Here is an 18498-nt window from a genome sequence, read left to right as displayed (position 1 = left end):
ATGTGACTGCAGCCTGGTGCCAGACACCCAAAGGTGAAAAGTGAGTGTAACCAAGCCACCTATGAATCTCATCTGACCCGTCACAGTCTGCATTCCTCACATTCATGTGTGGCTGTGGTCACTGGTGCTAAACACATGTTGCTGTACGACATGAGGCGACATCGGCACATCGATCTGCCCTGAACACTCAACACTCTGCAGATACACATGAGCTGGAGCTAAGCATTCACAGTTTGTTAACAAATCACTGTATCCTCACTACTCGGAGAGGTGATCGGAGGCCAAAGCAGCAGGAATAAAAAGTGAACAATCACTGAGAAAAACTAAAATTTTAGATGCTTGGAACTGTATGTCATCCTCAACCTGTATTCACAGAGTTTTACACAGGCCTGAATATTTACTATTTTGCCTGGCCAACCCCAAGAGGCCTTAAAATTCAAAAAGGATGTAGCTTTCAAGGAACATGGTAGAACAAGATGGGTGGAAAAACCAAAGAACTTGCTAAATACCATAAAATACTTGCAGAAATGGTATTAAAATATCATGCAGTCAAGTAATAGTATATTACACTGTTGAAATGCAACAAAATGTCACATTCATTATCTATAAATGAATATATTATTTATGAAGACAAATTAACAAAATGACTTAACATGCTTAATCGATAAAAGATTGTGACTGGCATGTTCCTAATGCGCAGCACATTACAAAAGCAGATTTGCTCCAGAAAACGTACTTTGTACTCAGATCTACTAATGTGGTTTCTTTTTTCCTTCAACTCTTCACTTTTCTAAAAATATATATATAAAAAATGGAGACTCTCAGGCTGACCCTTCCTGAACCTGGTCTGAGGTCTTGCAGCATAAACATCAACCTCTAATGCCACCACCTGCTCTCCTCCGAGCACTGAGTGGAAACAGAAATAACCCACGGAAACAAACTAGCCTGAACTTTTCATCCGTCGTGGAGATGACATGAGGAACAAGGAAATAAGAAAGAACAGGAAGCATGAGATGCTCACAGTCACACTTCAGTTTCCTTCAGGCCTGTCTACCATGAAAGCAAGCACAAATTAAATGTGAACAGTATTATTTTAAATGTCTGCTTTTAACTGTCTTGTTTGCCAACTTCTGCCCACTTTGGACTAATTGTAGGCAATTAATTTTTTATCTAACTGAGACAGGTATATAGCAAATAGCCAAGGAGGGAAGAGATAAAAGCATAGATGATTCTCCAAATCTGTGGCTGTAATAAAATAATCTATATTTCTTAAATGATAAACACACAACTTTCTTTATGTGGGGTTCAAAACACATGTCCTGGTCAGAAACTATCCCAACATTTCTGGCCATGGGCTTAGCATAAGTTGCTAGGTCACCTAGGTTTGCCATGATTTATATTTTATGAGCAGAGGACAATTTTGTAAGATTTAGTAATTGTAGAACGTTGTGTGACATCCAGTAATTTATTTTAGCAAGGCATTTCTGAAAGGTTAGCCCGGTCTGACTGGGATACAGAGCGGTGTGTCATCGGCATAACAGTGGAACTGTACATTGTATTTGTGGATGATATTACCGAGGGGTAGCATACACAGTATGTACAAACTGCGATAACAGACTGTTAAGATAAATCAATTGACCATCGAGGGTCGAACCTTGGTGATTTCTGAACAGAAACAAAACACCAAAATCTGAAACCAAAAACAAAACAAAACACAGGAGCAGCTTTTGTTTGAGGCATTCCAGAGATACTATGGGGGCATGTATGGTACTATAGCCCCCCAGCAGAATGTGTTACTTTTCCAATTTATTCCACCAGCTTCATTTTTACCTCTTCTTCCCCCTTCCTTCATTTATTCACCCCTTCTTCTCTCTCCCCTGGCTCATTCCATCCCCCAGACAAATCAATTTGCCTCCCTCCCCTCTGCTCTGCTCTCCATGCCTGCACCCGCCTTCCCTTTTGTCTCACGCCACTATCTTCATTTTCAGCGACCTCACATCAATTTGAGCTTCACGCCGCCCTCCAATCTCCCCTTCCCCCCGTCCCACATACTCCTTTCAAGGAGCGCAGTCCATCGATTCACCCACTCCTTCTGATTACCACGCAGTTTCATTCAGGAGGAGGCCTCGGTGTGTGTGCGAGTGTGTGTGTGGTTGGACGAGGTGTGATGGGGTCTCTATTGCCAGCAGACTGGGGCAGGCAGAGTTATTTGGGTGGGGATTGTGGGGGGGGGTCATTATGCATATAGGGTGACATTTGGATGGAGGGCTGGTGGATGGTTAGGGGTGTGTGTGTGTGTATTGTGGGTTATTACTATGTGATTCGCACATTCAGCAAACAAGCTGCCCTTGCAAACGGAAAGAAATCCAATTCTTTGTGACGATGCCCTGCTTATCTGATGTGCTGATGGAAGAGTAATGGATGTAACTGGGGCTAAACACATCTACTCTGACGTTATTTTGAAATCACAGCCATTTATATTATTGGTCACCATTTGAACCCCTTGTAATGTAAATCTATAGCCTAAATACACTTTTTAAGTTGTCCTATTTGGGTTTTGAATTTAGGGCAACGTGACTGTGGCAAAACTTTTTAATCCCACAATGCCCTCAACATGATTTGAAAAATTATCAATTTTAATGCATCATCTGGATTTTCTGTACCTTGTGAGTGTTATAAAATAAATACATGTTTATACACCATATCCAAATATTTGTATATTTTTTAAGTGTGCAATTATAATTGCTGATTTCAGAGCAGAAGTTCATGTTTACTTTTGTGATTTAATGGTATAAATCCAATTATGGGCAAATCCATCTGCATCAACTTACTTTGCAATACTGTCGCCAGGCTGGCTCCTGTCATTGGCTAAACAAAGTCAATAGACAGTTTCTTCCTTTAAGTTGTTAAGACAATGAACCGGCAGCAGCAACAACAGCTGCACCATCACATCCTTAAACACGATGAATGACGTGGCATGCTGAACGTTTTGTGAAAACTTTGCAACACCCCTTTCCGTCAAGTACCAACTTCAGCTGAAGCATTACACACTTCTAACACAGCTTAAAGATTCTCCAACCACCAACAACATAAAAATGTTAAAGATTAAACCAAGGTTGTTTTTTTAAAACATGTCACAGATTATATACAGATTCATATCAACGCCAATGGCAGGGCATGTAGATGCAGCAACCGGTAGCTTCTTTAGTAAACATAGTAAATGGTGTCTGATTGCTTTAAATGAAACTCCATTACATTTATTTTAATCTGTTCTTTTTTCCGGCTTTACTGCACCGTATGTATGTGTTGTTACTTCATACAGCTCCACAGTTTGATGCAACCATTTCAGCAACAAAAACTGCCTCTTGTTGTGCTGCTCTAAACTAAACATGTCTGCAGGGTGTTGATCATGTGTAAGCAAAACAGATAAAGCCTGTATCTGTTCTTCCGCTGTTATTTAAACCACAAGCAAAAATGGGTCAATTAAGTTTTCCTTCAAAATAAAAGCAATATAGGCCATATTTGTCTTGTTTCAAAACTGAACAAGGGGGCAAAAAGGGAATACTCAAGGTTGGTAGTTGTTTGACGTGGCATGCTAAAAAGGGGAGGGGGAAACAAGCCTGACTAAATCCAGGCACTACAGATCAATTCTACTGTACAGTCAGGTAAAGGGTGTCCCATCTTACAAAGTTAAATTTTAGTTGGACTCCCGATTGTTAACATTGTCCTTTTCTGATGTTTAGTTTTCTTTTGGTATCAGTTAAAAGTGATCAGTGAGATATGAGTTAAAGCTACTAGTCATGTGAAGTAACGCTTAATAATAATAATAATTTACGCTTAATACATCCTGCTTAGTATAAAAGTGTATAAAGTGTTATGTAAACTATGTGGTGGCAGGCATGTTTGCATGTCTAGCATTCCATCAGTCGTTCTGCAGTACAGCAGCTTTCTTCCATCTGTGCTGGTCTGTGTGGGCGTACAGCTCAATAAAAATACATATGAATGGATGAATGGAAACTCGTGAAATCCTGTGATTCATCTCTCCTCTGAATATGTGCCTAATTCTACCAAATGCAATTCTGCTCATCTTATGTACTTTCATAAACCCACAATAATCTTCATTTAACAGTTTGAAAAACAGCTCTTGTCATTTACATGCTGCTTCACTGTCATACGGTAGCTACGGGAATATTCACCGTAGCAGTTGCAGTCATTATATGAGTTTTTTGTTTTAATGTAGAAATGATTGCTTATGCTGCTACTCGACACATAAATAACTGTAAAGTGCATGTGTGATTTTCCCTTTCTTTCTTGCTCTGTTATCGTGGCTTTAAATAAATCCAAAGGAGTGGCGAAGGGAGGTGAGGCAACAGCAACGTCATGGCTCGCAGCGTGACGAACAAAACATGTTTCCACTGGACAATGAACCACGCCTCGAGGGAGTTGTCCTGCTGCTGCAGCCTGGGTGTACTGCAGTGTGTGTGTGTTAGAGTTGATATTGAGTAAAGACAGGATGTGTGCTGTTGGTCACCAGCAAGGGAATGGCTTAACCTTCGGTCATCCTCAACACCTGCAAACACACACAAGTTTCCTCTTCCTTTCTCTAGACTTGTGGCCTCTGGTGTGCAAACGCCTCTTCTATCACCCACCACAGCAGACACCATGTCTCCACAACATAACAAAGAGATAACAACAAAATAAAAATGAATGAGTTATCTTATTGTTCCTAACATTCCTACCAGTATGTGGTAACAAGCTGTCCTTTGCATTGTCCTATTAACAAAAAACAAAACAAGAAAACAAAAAGAATGTTTCAAACCTGGATGATGTGGTCACTGATATCTTGTATGTTACTTTGTTGTATTGTATAACATTTTATTGTGAACCACTTTACGATTTTTATCTGTGAAAGGTGCTATACAAATAAACTTTACTTACTTACTAGCTACTTACTACCAGGAAGGCTGGGAGATTACATTTATCATCATATCCCAGAGTTGTAGTAGCTAAAGCAAATTCTGTTTTTTGAGTACGTGGCAACAAAAGTTGAAGTGTTCAAAGCAAAAGAGGCCCAACTACCTGTAATTTGGAGAAATGACATGCGCTTACTTTATCCAACCACTGAAAAAAAGTGAAAAGGCATTATCCCATTATGGCTTTATACTGACAATATTGGTCTACACAACCTGTATTCAGATAGGCATACTGTTGGCATCATAGTGGACTGGCAGTCTAAGATGCCTCTCATCCAACAGCATCGTAGGTTTAAGTCCATCTGGGCTCCTTGTCTCAGGGCACCCGCTCCCTCTCTGGCTGCAACTAAAAACATCCTAAAATGATCTATAAATCTATAAGGCCAAGACACATTTGCTTTGCCAACCCACACAACTGAGCCTTCTTTCTATCTCTGCTCTAATCTTGTCCATAACTCAGCATCCCTGTATGAACCTCTCACATCTCACGTCATCCATCAGGAGTGTGTGTCAAGCAGAAGGAAGTGGCACAAACTTAACCTGCGTCATTTCCTGTCCTGGAGACAGAGATGTCACAGCGATGACAGCAGACGTGTCACATGTTGAGCTGCAACACTCTGAAAGTGTTTCCGGACAGGCCACGCGAGGAAGAGGGAGGGAGCAGGCAGAAAAACATGTCAGTGACCGTGACAGACTGAAGCTCTGGAGCCAGGCTCTGGCAGCTGCTGAGGCTTTGCTTTTTTCTAACTTTCATGTGATCTGGTTTTTTCACAAAGGTTTTAATTTCAGATAACAGATGTGTGCTAGACGGGGAAAAAAAAAAGAGTGCTAACTGGCTAAACACTGTGCTTATGTACAGTTAATATTTTTTTAGTAATGTGAATCAGTTTTTACAGCTGGATAACGGTCGTACTTTAATCAAGTAATTCAGTCCGATTGAAAGAAAATTCCAACTTACATACTTACAACAAATCTGCAAGCCATTATTACCCAGCAGCATCATTCAAGAAACGCATAAAAGACTGAGCGTTGTCACAAAATTAACACGGCGACATACACAGTACAAGTGTAGGCTACAAGTGTTATATGCACAGTACAAAATATTTTAATAAAAATACCATGTCAAAAACTCTATCAGTAGCATCGTGTTTCTACTTTGCATGACTTATAAGACCCAATCAGAGAGCCAAACATGAGCGTCTGCATCATTGTTTCTAAAGTCCTCCATTTTTGCCCTAAAATGCTCTTCAGAATATTTAAACGAAAAATGAGGTCGGCAGCATTGTCAAAATTCTCCGTTTTAGGTCTTCATTTTCACCGTTTTAGTCTGGACGGGAGGTGCAAACATAGCAAAAGGTCTTTGTTTTAAAACGAAAACTCAGTAGTGTGGATGGGGCCTCAATCCCTTGACTGGCAGGATAAATCTGGGTGTGGCAAGTAAAACAAACAGTGCTTGCCCTCCTTCATTTACCACTGAGGTGCCCTTGAGCAAGGCCGATAACCCCAATTGCTCCAGTGGAGCTGCTCAGTGACCAGGCTGCGGTTGTACTGGGCAGCTTCTAGGTGTGAATGTGTAACGGTTTGATTGTGATCAGGGCCTTCCTGCAAATGAGAGGTTGCTCTCAATGAAGCCCCTGAATAAATACATACTAATGCATACGCTGTAAGTAATGAACCCGAGCTAAATAACTAAATAAATTTCTTCTGTAAATACCGGCGCTGCTTGTTTGTCATTAGTGAAAGTTTTGCAGACGACTAAAGCAACACAGCAGCAAACGGACATTCTTCGGCTTCTGCCAGACTCTTTTAAATTCCTACCAATAACCATTAGTCAGACTGTGAGTCAGACCAGATTGGCTGTAAGCCCCCTCTTGCTGACATGTACTGTACGCACTTTATATTTCCTCAGGGCAGGCTGAATTGTGTTGTTCTTACATGCCAAGTACCGTAACAATAGCAAAGGTACATTAAAAAACAAAACTTTTAAAGAATTTCACTCAGCTTCATATCATTCAATCATTACAGTGGTGGTGTTTGCATATTTTAAATTGTATCATAGATTTCTTGGAGGTTTCTCTCCTCAGCCTGCTAATTGCAGTTATTGGGGCTTAATTAATCATTAAATGCACTTGAATTTGCAAACAAAGCGGATATTAATCACCCTGACATATCTTCCTTGGGATGTTAGGCAGACTATTCAACATCCTATTTAAAAACTAACTTTGGATGACTGTCTTTTATTTAAGTAGAAATGCACAACAAGATGTCCTCCTGAAAAATAATAACTGAACAAAAGCAATTCTTGATGCACCATGATGCTCCCTCTAAGTCTATTTTTCTTAACTTGTCTGCTAACATGGTGAGTAACAGCAAAATATTATTGCCAACATGAGCCAGAAGGCACAACGTTGCCCTACCCGACGACGTGGGATAAAAGCAGCCCTCCTCCAGTCTGACATTATCTGGCTCCAGTATGGAAAGTGTAACTGGATTCCTCAGAGATGCTCTCTGTTCGCCTCTGGAGATCAGTCACATTACTCGGCATATCATTCACTGCAGGGCTGTGATCATCAGACCAGGCTGAGCACGGGTCAGATTTATTCTGTTTGCATCAACAGCAGCGGATTAAAGAGCTGAGTCACTCCTTGGCTAGACTTCGGTTTCTCTCTCCATCTCAGGCTGATTCTTCTCTCTGTAATGTTCCCCAAACCCTGTGTAACTGCATGCTCTGAGATACATTTTTAAAACTCCCCACAAATGCAAACAGAGACACGATTTTCTTTCTCCAAAGTTACACAGAACTATAATCCCATATAGGGAAAATACCATTACAACGTGGTTCTTGTTGTTGCAGTTTGGCCATTGTACTCACTGAAATAACTTCTAAAATGAGATCTAGGAGCACAACATTCCTAAAACAAAGACTGACGGGAAAAGAAACAAGCAGTTTGATCTGACAGGTTGTGAACAATTTATGTCAAGCCCCCAAAATGTCAGTAATAATGCCTCGCTACACAAACCACGTCAAAGCTGAATCAGAAAGTCTTTCTGTAAAATGCGATTAGTTGGAAAGTTTGTGTAATAAATTTACAATTTTACAATATCCAAGTTTGGCTATCACGTTGTTTTGTTTAAAACTTGTACAATCATCTTGACTGCTTGTGTTCTTTGCCCTGTCTGATGTCTTTTAAAGCAATGTCCTATTACTGAGTGCTACTACTGGTAGAAATAACATTTACGATTACCAGTTTAACCACGGTAGAATTCCCGATGGTTAGTATTAGTGTTACAAATTTTAATTATCATTAAAACCGAATTTGATTATCGTGCTGACTTACAGTAACTAGCTTGCATCTACCAAGCTTGCGTGCATGCAACGTGGGTTTGATTTGGGTCAATGACAACATGGCGGTAGGCTGTGAAAGTGTTCCAGAGATTTTTCAGCCTAGTCCTCAGATGACTGAGGCTGAAACATGGTTGTATTTTGGTTGTAATAGTTCAGCCAGGACAACTTTCATCAAAGACTGATATTACGGCATTGTAGTTATATTTGGTGATCTCCCTGCCCATCCACGTGCCTAGGTGGAAAGCCACAAAGCGGGGAGAGCACACCTCTCTGCCCTTCCACGTGCCTACCCAGAAAAGCCACCTCCCTGCCCATACATGTGCTTACATGGAAAGCCCGAGGCAGAGAGCAGTAGTAAAGAACCCCGTACAGAACAGAGCAGGCATATGTGATTTACATGTTTAATGCAATAAAACCTCAAGAGTAAAAGACAACTTTGTCGCTACATCCGTTAAACGAGCATAACATGTAGAAGGGGTTATCTGATCTGCTCTGTCCACGTCTCTCATCCCCTATATTATTAAAAGCACACAGAGCTAACACTAGTTTAGATGTACAACGAGCTAAATGAAAGCTGTCTGTAATCTAACTGTTAAGCTTAGATTTCCATGTAGCTTCAATCCGCACATTGTTACCGGCAGTTAATCACGCAGAGACAGAGGGAAGGAGGACAGGAGCTAGCTGCCTGAACTGCGTCTGTGTGACTCTATCAGCGCCCAGAGCGCGACAGTGCAGCGTCGCTTGTTAGCATGTTTGATTCAATTCGGCCAAATAAATTCCCTTCCGATAATGAGATATCAGATCGATAATTATCGTGCATCCCTATCAGATACGGCCTGAAAGGTGGAGCTGGGGTGGCGGTGGGTTATGAGCTTTTTGCACAGGAAGAGCGAGGGCAGGCAGGTAGGCTACGGCAGCTTAAATAGGCGCCTTGTAGGGAATCTGCCAATGAATGCTGAGAGAGGAATCAGCTGAGCTCTCAGCTGATGTGCTGCTGAAGATGGCGGCTATCAGCTGATATGCTGGAATGAACGGAGCTTGACTTCGTTGACTGCCTGAATTAACGCAATGCTGGATAAGTTTACATAAGATATTGTTATTATTTTAATGTTTATGCAAACAAAAAGTGCAGTGTTGCTCTCTTTGTTTCTGCCCAATCTGCCACAAGTTCTGCATACCCGCTCACAATTACTAATTTACTTCCTCCTCATGCCCAAGGCAATCTGCCTGAAAAGTCAAGCCATGGGGAACATCCATGTTGGATATTAGTAGTTTAAAAAGTAGTGTTTGAAAATGTGCCTTTATTTATTCGATCTGCAACAAAAAACTTGAAGGGAAGTGTTGACCAACATTGTCGGCCAATAATGTTTAACTGAGTATTTCTTTAAGATTACAATCTGTCGGGTGCAGGAAATGTAAGATGTCACTGTTAAGGGAAGTCATGACAAAGCAGTCGACAGCACATGAACTAATGTTTCTCTGCCAAACCTGATGGGAAAATTCAAATAGGAAATGATAGTACTGTGAAAATGTATCATGTAACATCACAGGCTCCGTGTTTCTGCCGACCACATGGACTCTCTTTTGTTGTGGAGCTCCTGTCTGCAGCAGCTAATGGGCAGAAACAATGACAGCTGTTTCCAATGCAACATTTCCTCTGGTTAAAAAGAACATTACCACACGCACACATAGATCACATTTATGGAAATATACAGACACTGCTGTTAAAAGTAAGATATTGTTCATTACAAAAGATAATCTTTTTTTGTTTCTTGCAAAATCCCTCCACTTCACACCAACACATGAGGTGGCTTCATGGAGCTGCAGAGCTGACGAGATACTCACAGAAACAGACGCAGACACAGTCATAGCAGAACAGAACAGGAAGAGCAGATCATGTGTCTGCATGGGTGAAACCACAGCAGCTCAGGCCTGAGGAGAGACACTGAGGACAGTAAGCCTACACCTGAGAGCTCGACAGCAGAAGAGCCTCATTACACAATGAACACAACAGGCCGACTGTGTGCTGCGACTGTGAGCGTCTGAATGCTGTCTAGAGCTTTGTTTTTGTAACTGTGTGCATCTATGTGATAATATGTTGATCTGCAGTGTGTGAGTGTGTGTGTGTGTGTGTGTGTGTGTGTGTGTGTGTGTGTGGCAGTTAACAGAGGCTCTGTGAACAGTGTCTTTCTTCACATGGTAGCCTGATCTCCAGAAAACGCCACCTGTTCAGCACCGCCGCTTATCTAGAACTAAATAATAGCCGGCAGGAAAGCTACAAACAAAAAGCCAAATATTTCCTTTTGAACATTCAAAAATCCAATTTTCATTTTTACACCTGGCTGTGTGGCTTACAGACAGATGTTAGAAACTGGACTGCTAAAGGACTTATTTCCGACAGTAGGAGTAAATATTATTTGGAATAAAAAAAGAACTAGGCACTTAGCGTGATCAGCGAAAGCATGCACAAATGAAAAAAAAGAGGGCCAACTCATAGCTCATCTACCAGATACTTTGGTAACAAGTCTATGCCAAATTTCTGAAAACATGACGGTGCTCGTTTTTCTACAGTACCATATGAACCGGGGATACGACATGCTGATCCGCCTCGACTCATGGAAAAGAAAATCAGTACAAGTCGTGTAATATTTAACCATTTTCCGTTTTTGTGGCTGTTAGCTCTGTGTCAAAGCTTTGATTTCTCCCAGTTCTGGGATCTGATGGAGAGCTAATTTAGGCAGAAGTTTCAGAGTTTTAATCAACTCAAAATCACCAAAAATGATGATGCAATTAGCAGCGCAGAGAACTAAATGTCTGTCCAATGCACTTGTCAATACAGGCGGCGTGAGGGGCCATTTTAAAAGTGCAATACAATCCATTTCATTGGTCAATAACTTTTTTTTTTTCCAACATATAAAACTCAAACCACTGCCACTTTAGATAGTGACCACCTGTAAACATTTCACACCTGTGAGTTTGTAAATAATAATAATAATATTATTATTATTACTACTACTATGCACATTGCAAGGATGTAATTTCACATCCTCTCACAAAATTTTTAGTATTGTGACATCGCTACATCTACCTACACTCCGAGGAAGACAACGCCTTAGGGGACACAATGAGGGATGGAGTCAAAAATTTAACTGCAAAAACACACCAGAGAGAGAATGAGAGAAGGTATGACTGTACTTAAGCAAATAATACTAATCTGGGCAGGGAAAGTAAATACTTACATTTCCCTTAAAAACCTGCCACTGCTGTGCTCTTGAACAAGCCATTTATGGGAAGGTCTGCTAAATCCCTTAAGCTCTTTTTACCAGAACTGCCCAGATTTACATTCACACTTTTACACTGTCGCCGCTGAATCTGCTCAGCGCTGCCAGTTATTCACTGCTGCCCATTGACAAGTGTCACCACAGCCCCTGCGAGTCTTGCACCTGGGCACCTTTGGTAGTAGCCGTTAATGCTAAACAGATGGTGACTCAATCACCTCTCCAGGGATTTAAGATGGAGATTTCCCAGCTTCTTCTCTAACCTTTGGGCTACTGTTGCACCCGTGACTCAAGACACATTTCAGTTGGGTTAAGCTGGCGAGTGTACAATGCAGCACACGAGGCATTGTGGCCAATATAGGTCACCTAATATCAACACGCCTAATTTTATACCGATCATGCACGGTCCGGTTGGCCTCAGCGGACCAGATGAATAAAAGCCTGGAGCTGTTTATGACTGTATCTGGTGTGTTTCTAGGTGAAACGAATACCATCAGGGGCGGCAGAGGTGGGTGCCAGCTTTTGGATAACAAGTCAGGACAGCAAGCTCATGAATCTTTCGCTTGCACTGGGAACACAAAAGCCCTGCTCTGCCCTGCGGTGGCACACAGAAAGACATGCAAGCTTTCTTTTTGTAAGAAAACACAGCTGTACATGTGCACACAAGCATTCACCCACACCTACTATACGACTTCCTTTTCTCTCTCTCAAAAGCTCATGACTTGCCCCAAGCATTAGTTTGTCCATTTCCCACAGTACAGCAACAAAAAGCACAGACATACATGCATACCTGCTTATTGTACTTGCAAGGCCGACTGGCTATATTCCAGCTCTGAACTTTATTACCACATGGTTGAATCTAAAGCCAAGTGCTATAACTTACGTGACAATATGTCCTCCCTTTAAAGGGATTTCATCAAGGGGTTGAAGGGATTTCCCTTGTTCTTCTAACCTTAACAAAACACTATATCCCCTAAGAATAGAAATAAAAAACACAAATACAAGACTTGACCAACACAACACACTGAGAAGAGAACACATGAACAAAGGATTGAAGTGAAACACTTGCAGACTTCTAACAGATGCAGGTTCAGCAGGTTAGGCTGTACGTGGAAATGAGGAAACTATAGGAGGGTGAATAAAGATACAATCCCAGAGTAATGTCATGGTACGAGCAAAATGTGTCAGAGGACACAAGGAGCTAATGGCAACAAAGATATGAAAGAGGTCACCCACTAAAATACTACATGGGCAAAACCTTCATGATGATAACAGCATTGCGAAGGTTAAAAGTAACTTTCTGATGCATGTTGTCTGGACAACCTACATAATTTGTACTCATGTCATGAAAACATTTAAAATCTAGCACAAACGGATACAATAATATACACAAATGTGCAACTGCCGGACTTACATAATGTGTAAAGAGATCCGAAAAGATTTGTTTACTTGTCCAAGTGGTGAACAGAGGAGAAGGACGGAGGACATGGCTGCTGCCTAGAGCGGAAGGGATGTTTGCCTTTATGTCTGGTTTCAGTGACTTTGGATCCAGAGGACTTGATGGAGTCAGAAGTAAAGGGGGGTAACGTGGGGAGGAGAAGTGAAATGAGAAGACGATGGAGGGAACAGAGAGCACGAACATGCAAATTGCGGATCCTGGTGTGAAAGCTCTGGCTGTCGTGTCATGAGCGCTGTGGTTGAATTATCACTCGATGCGGTGATAATTATCTCAGAAGATGACAAAGCCACGGGAGGATAAATATTACGTGTCGTACATTCACTTTCTGCGTTACATGCTCAGACATGTTACAAAACACCCAGAAAACACACATGCATCCAAAACATTCATATAACACGTCGTGCCTATTTAGTCTTTCTGACCTCTACAGCATATGGGTGGTGACGGAACAGTGGATAAGAGTCCTGGGTTCAATTCCCCACTGTGACACATCCACTAATGCAGGGGTATTCAATTAGATTTCAAAGAGGTCTAGTTAGAGAAAATTTCCTGAAGCAAAGGTCCGGAACATCAAAACGACGAACTTGCGTTATCATTCAGTACTATAACCTATAGTTATATCAACACATGTTTTTAGTCAACAACGGACTGTCAAATCAAATAATATTTCAGTTTTCACATCAAACTGGAAGGATAATAAATAATAACTATTCAAATAATAAATTCAAAATTTAAGTAAACTAAAGTGCCTAATAAAAAAGTCATGTGAAATCTCTTTTATCTTTCGTCTCCTCAATTCGGGTGTGTTGAAAAATGTACATGTAAAAATCTGTGGTCATGTGAAATCTCGTCTCCTCAATTCGGAAAACGTCGGTGAATCTCGCGGACTCGACTCGCATCGGTATGCACAGATTTGATTGGCTGAGCAGCGTCACATGAGACGATTGGAGCACATGCGATTGGTCTGTGAGTTTCCTGGTCCTCTAAACCAGTACAGTAAATGCTAGAAAAGCTGCGCGGGTTAAAATAGAAACGCTCCGTCACGAGGTAGTAAGTCTCAATAATAAATGTGCTGTAGGTCGGCGGTCCGGAGAGGATGGCGGCTGGGTCCGGATCCGGACCGCGGTCCGCCTATTAGTGACCTCTGCACTAATGTGTCCCTGAGCAAGATTCTTAACCCCTAGTTGCTCCAGAGGCATGCGACCTCTGACATTTATAGCAACTGTAAGTCCCTTTGGATAAATGAGTAAATGTAGAGCACTTTTATACACCAACATCACGTTCAACATCTAGCTCAAAATCACAAAACCAAAATTTACTCACTTCTAAATCCTACTTAAGTAAAAACAAAACTGCAAATTCTCAAATAATTCAAAAGCTATTGTGTATAAAGATATTTAGCTCTCCATATTAAAATTTGCAAAGGCAGCTGCATCAGCATCTACTCCAGACATTCACCACACAGCTCTTAGCCTGAGTGGAGGAGTAAGGTAAGACCTCAGCATTGTTGAAGCCAGAGAGAGAGAGAGAGCGAGAGAGTAGGGAGTAGTGGGATTGTTTCTTGGATCAAAATAGATCAAAATCACTTGTGAGCATCCTAATTACATTACAGCTTCCACAATGAAAGTGCATATAGAGTCTGAGTGCACACAGCAACTTGGACACGAGCCAGTGTTTCGATAATATATTGCAAGAGACTGTACATTGTACGCCATATATAGACTGAGTGAACAAAGCTACTGTGTGTGCTTACTTGCATATCTAGAAGACTCTCTCAGTGAGATGACTGTGCATGAAATTGTGGGTAAAGGGGTGGATACTTGAAGACGTCTCACCTCTCATCGAAGAGGCTTCTTCAGTTCTGACTGACTGGTAGAGAATCCCGTCCATTAAGGCCCCGTCCACACTACCGCGTTTTCGTTTTAAAACGGAGACCTTTTGCCACGTTTGCACCTCCCGTCCAGACTAAAACGGCGAGAACGAATACCTAAAAAGAAGAAGTTTGGAAACTCCGGGCAGCGTTTTAGTGTTGACGGGCAAATACGGAGGACTTTAGAAACGATAATGCAGACGCTCATGGTTGTGCTCTCTGATTGGGTCTTATAAGTCATGCAAAGTAGAAACACGATGCTACTCACAGAGTTTTTGATTTGGTATTTTTATTAAAATATTCTGTACTGTGTAAATAACACTTACAGCCTGCCTACACTTGTACTGCGACAACTTCCAGTCTGTTTTCCGCCGCCACAGTTGCTTTAAACTCTCGTGTTACATTCAGAAACAGTCCCAGCTTGTTATTGGTCCCTACAACTAAAAAAAAAAAAATCTGGTGTGAATTTTCCTCTGTTTGTACTTTATTCTTCTTCTGCAACCACAGATTAGACCATCTGCTTTGTTTACAATGGCATGCGCATGCCCAGTGTTAAACAGCTTGAATGAGAGGCAGAAGTATCTTCAGCCAAGTCCAGTTGCCCTTGATTTTAACCTTCCTTGGATTTACTGTGATTAATTTACTGTGATCAATCAGTCATCTTGCTTTTACCGGCAGAAACTTATGACAAAAATGAAAGTGAATCAAGCATTTGATAGGCACCATTATTCGTGTACTGCTCTGTTTTGTGCTGGAGAAACTGTTATGAATAGATACTTTAGAAAAGTAACTGGAAAGGGAGTTTCTTATTAGCATGACTAAGTGTCTTTATTCTTCTTATTGAAATAACAGGCTATCTAAATGCAGTGCCACTTTTTGGAGTCTGCATCTGGGTGTGGCCTGACACAAACTGTCCAAACCATCCACAATCCAGGGGTTAACATAAAAAGTTAAAAAAAAATAGAGGGTCGCACCCAAAATATGGCGTAAATTCAACACGTCGCTCGCTGTGGTCAAAGGTTAATGTGAAAGCCCAGGAAATAAGCTAACTACTGGTGGCTGTCATTTATCTCACACGAGACATCACCAGACATACAGGGATTGGGGTAGTGATGACATTCTCTTAACAAAATAGGGGGGAAGCTCATTGTGAGAGCTTCAAATCCAAAAGGAGTGAGTGATATTTCAGGCTGCTAGGTTGGTGTAAGCTTGGTGTCCTTGAGATGAAAAAGGTGGGGATTCTCTGTACAGCCACACTACTGATGTCAGTATATGGTGAAGGAGATATTAGAGAGATGCTCATTTCCAAACAAGAATCTTTACAAAACAAATCCTAATAAAACTGTTATATGCTTCAAAAGCCATTCAAATCAAAGTCCTGTCTCCCCAAAACCCAGACGCTCCCACAGAAAAACATCAGCAGGACAGACCAGGCTAGCCTGACACAGCAGATTTTGCAATCCTGTGCCGCCAACTGAGCTGCCTCTCACGCTGTTCCATTAAAGGGGATACCAGACAGACCATTTGGGGTGGAGGGGGGCAGAGAAGGTGAAGAGCTGGAAGTGAGGTGATGGAGGAGAAAGGCAGGGGTGGGTGCAGGGCTGGCTGGGTGCGGAAAGGGCTGGGTGGCCTTGTATCAGATGCATACATTATTGATCAGCTGGGGGGAAAGAAAAACATGCGCACTGAAGACACCGGTAGGTGAAGGTGGTGAAAGTCGAGGGAGATTCTTTTTTATTTATTTTTTTTTAGGCAACTCATTGATTGATTACATTTGTGCATTTTGCATGTGATCAATGTCACACACATGCACGACTCTTCACCCCCCGTCCTTCATCTCCCGCCTGTGTGTCCAATTGCAACCTGTCCCAAATGAGCTAGGGGAGATTAACGTCGCCTTGCTTGACTGCAGCTGCTCTTTGCACATGGCACACTAATCTCAAGGCCTGGGGGTTATTATTATCATTTTCTTCAAAAGCACAGTAAAGGTTAATGGTAACATATTCCTCCTGCTGAAGGTGACAAATAGACGCCCTCGGTGTTTTTAATTATCTACTTACATGGTCCGGGTTCCTCTCGTTCCCAGGCAGTGCCGTGCGTAAAGACATGTTCGTCCTGAGTGCGCTTCGCCGTCCAAGAGAAAATAAAGAAGTGGGTTTGTGCTCACACTGGGTTAAAGAAAAAACACCCCAGATTAGCCTGGTTGTCAGTCACACCAGGCTCTGTGTATCGGGGGTGGGGGGGGGAGTGGGGGGGGGGCAAACAGCTGCACTTCTCATACAATCCTCATTGTCACAGTCCGTGAAGGCAGCACGGATCAGCAAGACCGTGATCCAGCTTAAAATGATGCGTAAAAAACCCAAAATGTTTCGCTACATTCACCTCATGTCTGTCTGTGTGGTGTTGTTGGTACCAGCACAGCCTCACTTGAAGGAAAAGAAACACCCCAGCCCAGACTGAACACCCCCCCAACACACACACACACACACACCCTCCACTTAGCTTTTCACTTCCCCCCCAATCCTTTCCCAGACGCTATCGTACCATTATGGTGGATACTGGCTGGGTCGTTATTAATAAAACAATCCCGGTGGTGATCGCTTTCCTCTCAGCTGCATAGTCTTCTGGTGAGAAAACAAAAATAACGCAACCATTGGGGCGACTTATAAGGGTTAAAGAGAAGGACAGAAGGTCTCTGCGCGACCACCGCGGGTTGGAGTTGAGAGAAGAAAGGGGGAGTTTCTGCCCCCCCGTTTGCTGGCGAATATTTTTCTGGGTGACAAACGTCAAAACGACAGCTGTCGCGGAGAAATAGTCACGGAAACAGAGGCAAGGACCGTATAAGACAACATTTGAAGAAGGCGACAGACAAACGTGCCAGGCCTTGGGATTAAAATCAACTGCAAGCTGCGGTTGAATTAAAGAAAGCAGCGGATGTGCTGCCTCCCTCCCAGCCAGTCTCCGGTTCTTCCCCTCAGTCCAGTCCGATCTTCAGCGCCTCTCATTCGGTGTGACCGTCACTGCGTTTGTCAGGGGAATAAAAAAGCCTCCCGCGTGGGAACACGAACACGAAGATGTGTCGGAAAACATAACATTTGCTTTCTGTGATCGCGAAAGAAAACGGCATCCCTCCTCCACCTCCCGAAAAACACACACACACGGTGACAAGAGAAAGAGGGAGGGTGCGAGACGTCAGCGGGGCTGCGTCGGTGCTGCTTTCAAGGAACTCCTGGGGAAATCAGTCTTCCGAGGTTCTGGAAGTCGTAACGAGCATCTGCTTGTATTACAATCCAGTTTAAAGTGAAAATTACTTACTTTTAAGGCAGTTTTATGTGCACATAAACAACAATAAAGGGTTTCAGTTTACTTTCCATGACAATATCTCTTGAATTTCCCCTCCTGGAAAAACAACACGGGCTCATTTCTTTCTTCTAAAATATCATTATCGCCTCCTGGTGGCAACAGACAAGAAATTGTGGCTGTTTGGATGACATTAGGGACGTGACACATGACACTTTTTGAAATTGTCGATTTTGTGCGCATCACTTTTTCAAAAAAAGGTAGGTTTATTT

At 42.1% G+C, this 18498-nt stretch overlaps 1 protein-coding gene across 3 annotated transcripts in view; it reads right to left on the bottom strand.

The window, feature by feature from the left end:
* The window catches only part of LOC119883146 (MAP/microtubule affinity-regulating kinase 4-like), a 55645-nt gene extending 37536 nt beyond the window's left edge, over positions 1 to 18109 (bottom strand). For 2 of the 3 annotated variants that reach the window (XM_038693681.1, XM_038693683.1), the window contains exon 1: positions 16987 to 18108. In XM_038693681.1, coding sequence (XP_038549609.1) covers positions 16987 to 17034 — 48 coding nt within the window. In that variant the 5' untranslated portion in view covers positions 17035 to 18108. Of the gene's footprint in view, positions 1 to 16986 lie in introns of all 3 variants that reach the window. The other variant, XM_038693682.1, reaches the window with a different exon arrangement.
* Between the last annotated feature and the right edge of the window lie 389 nt (positions 18110 to 18498).

This window comes from Micropterus salmoides, unplaced genomic scaffold (assembly GCF_014851395.1).
Source record: "Micropterus salmoides isolate LMB-PRFRI ecotype aquatic unplaced genomic scaffold, ASM1485139v1 Ms_hic_scaffold_3, whole genome shotgun sequence".
Lineage (NCBI taxonomy): Eukaryota > Metazoa > Chordata > Actinopteri > Centrarchiformes > Centrarchidae > Micropterus > Micropterus salmoides.
This window is presented reverse-complemented; position numbering and strand designations above follow the sequence as displayed.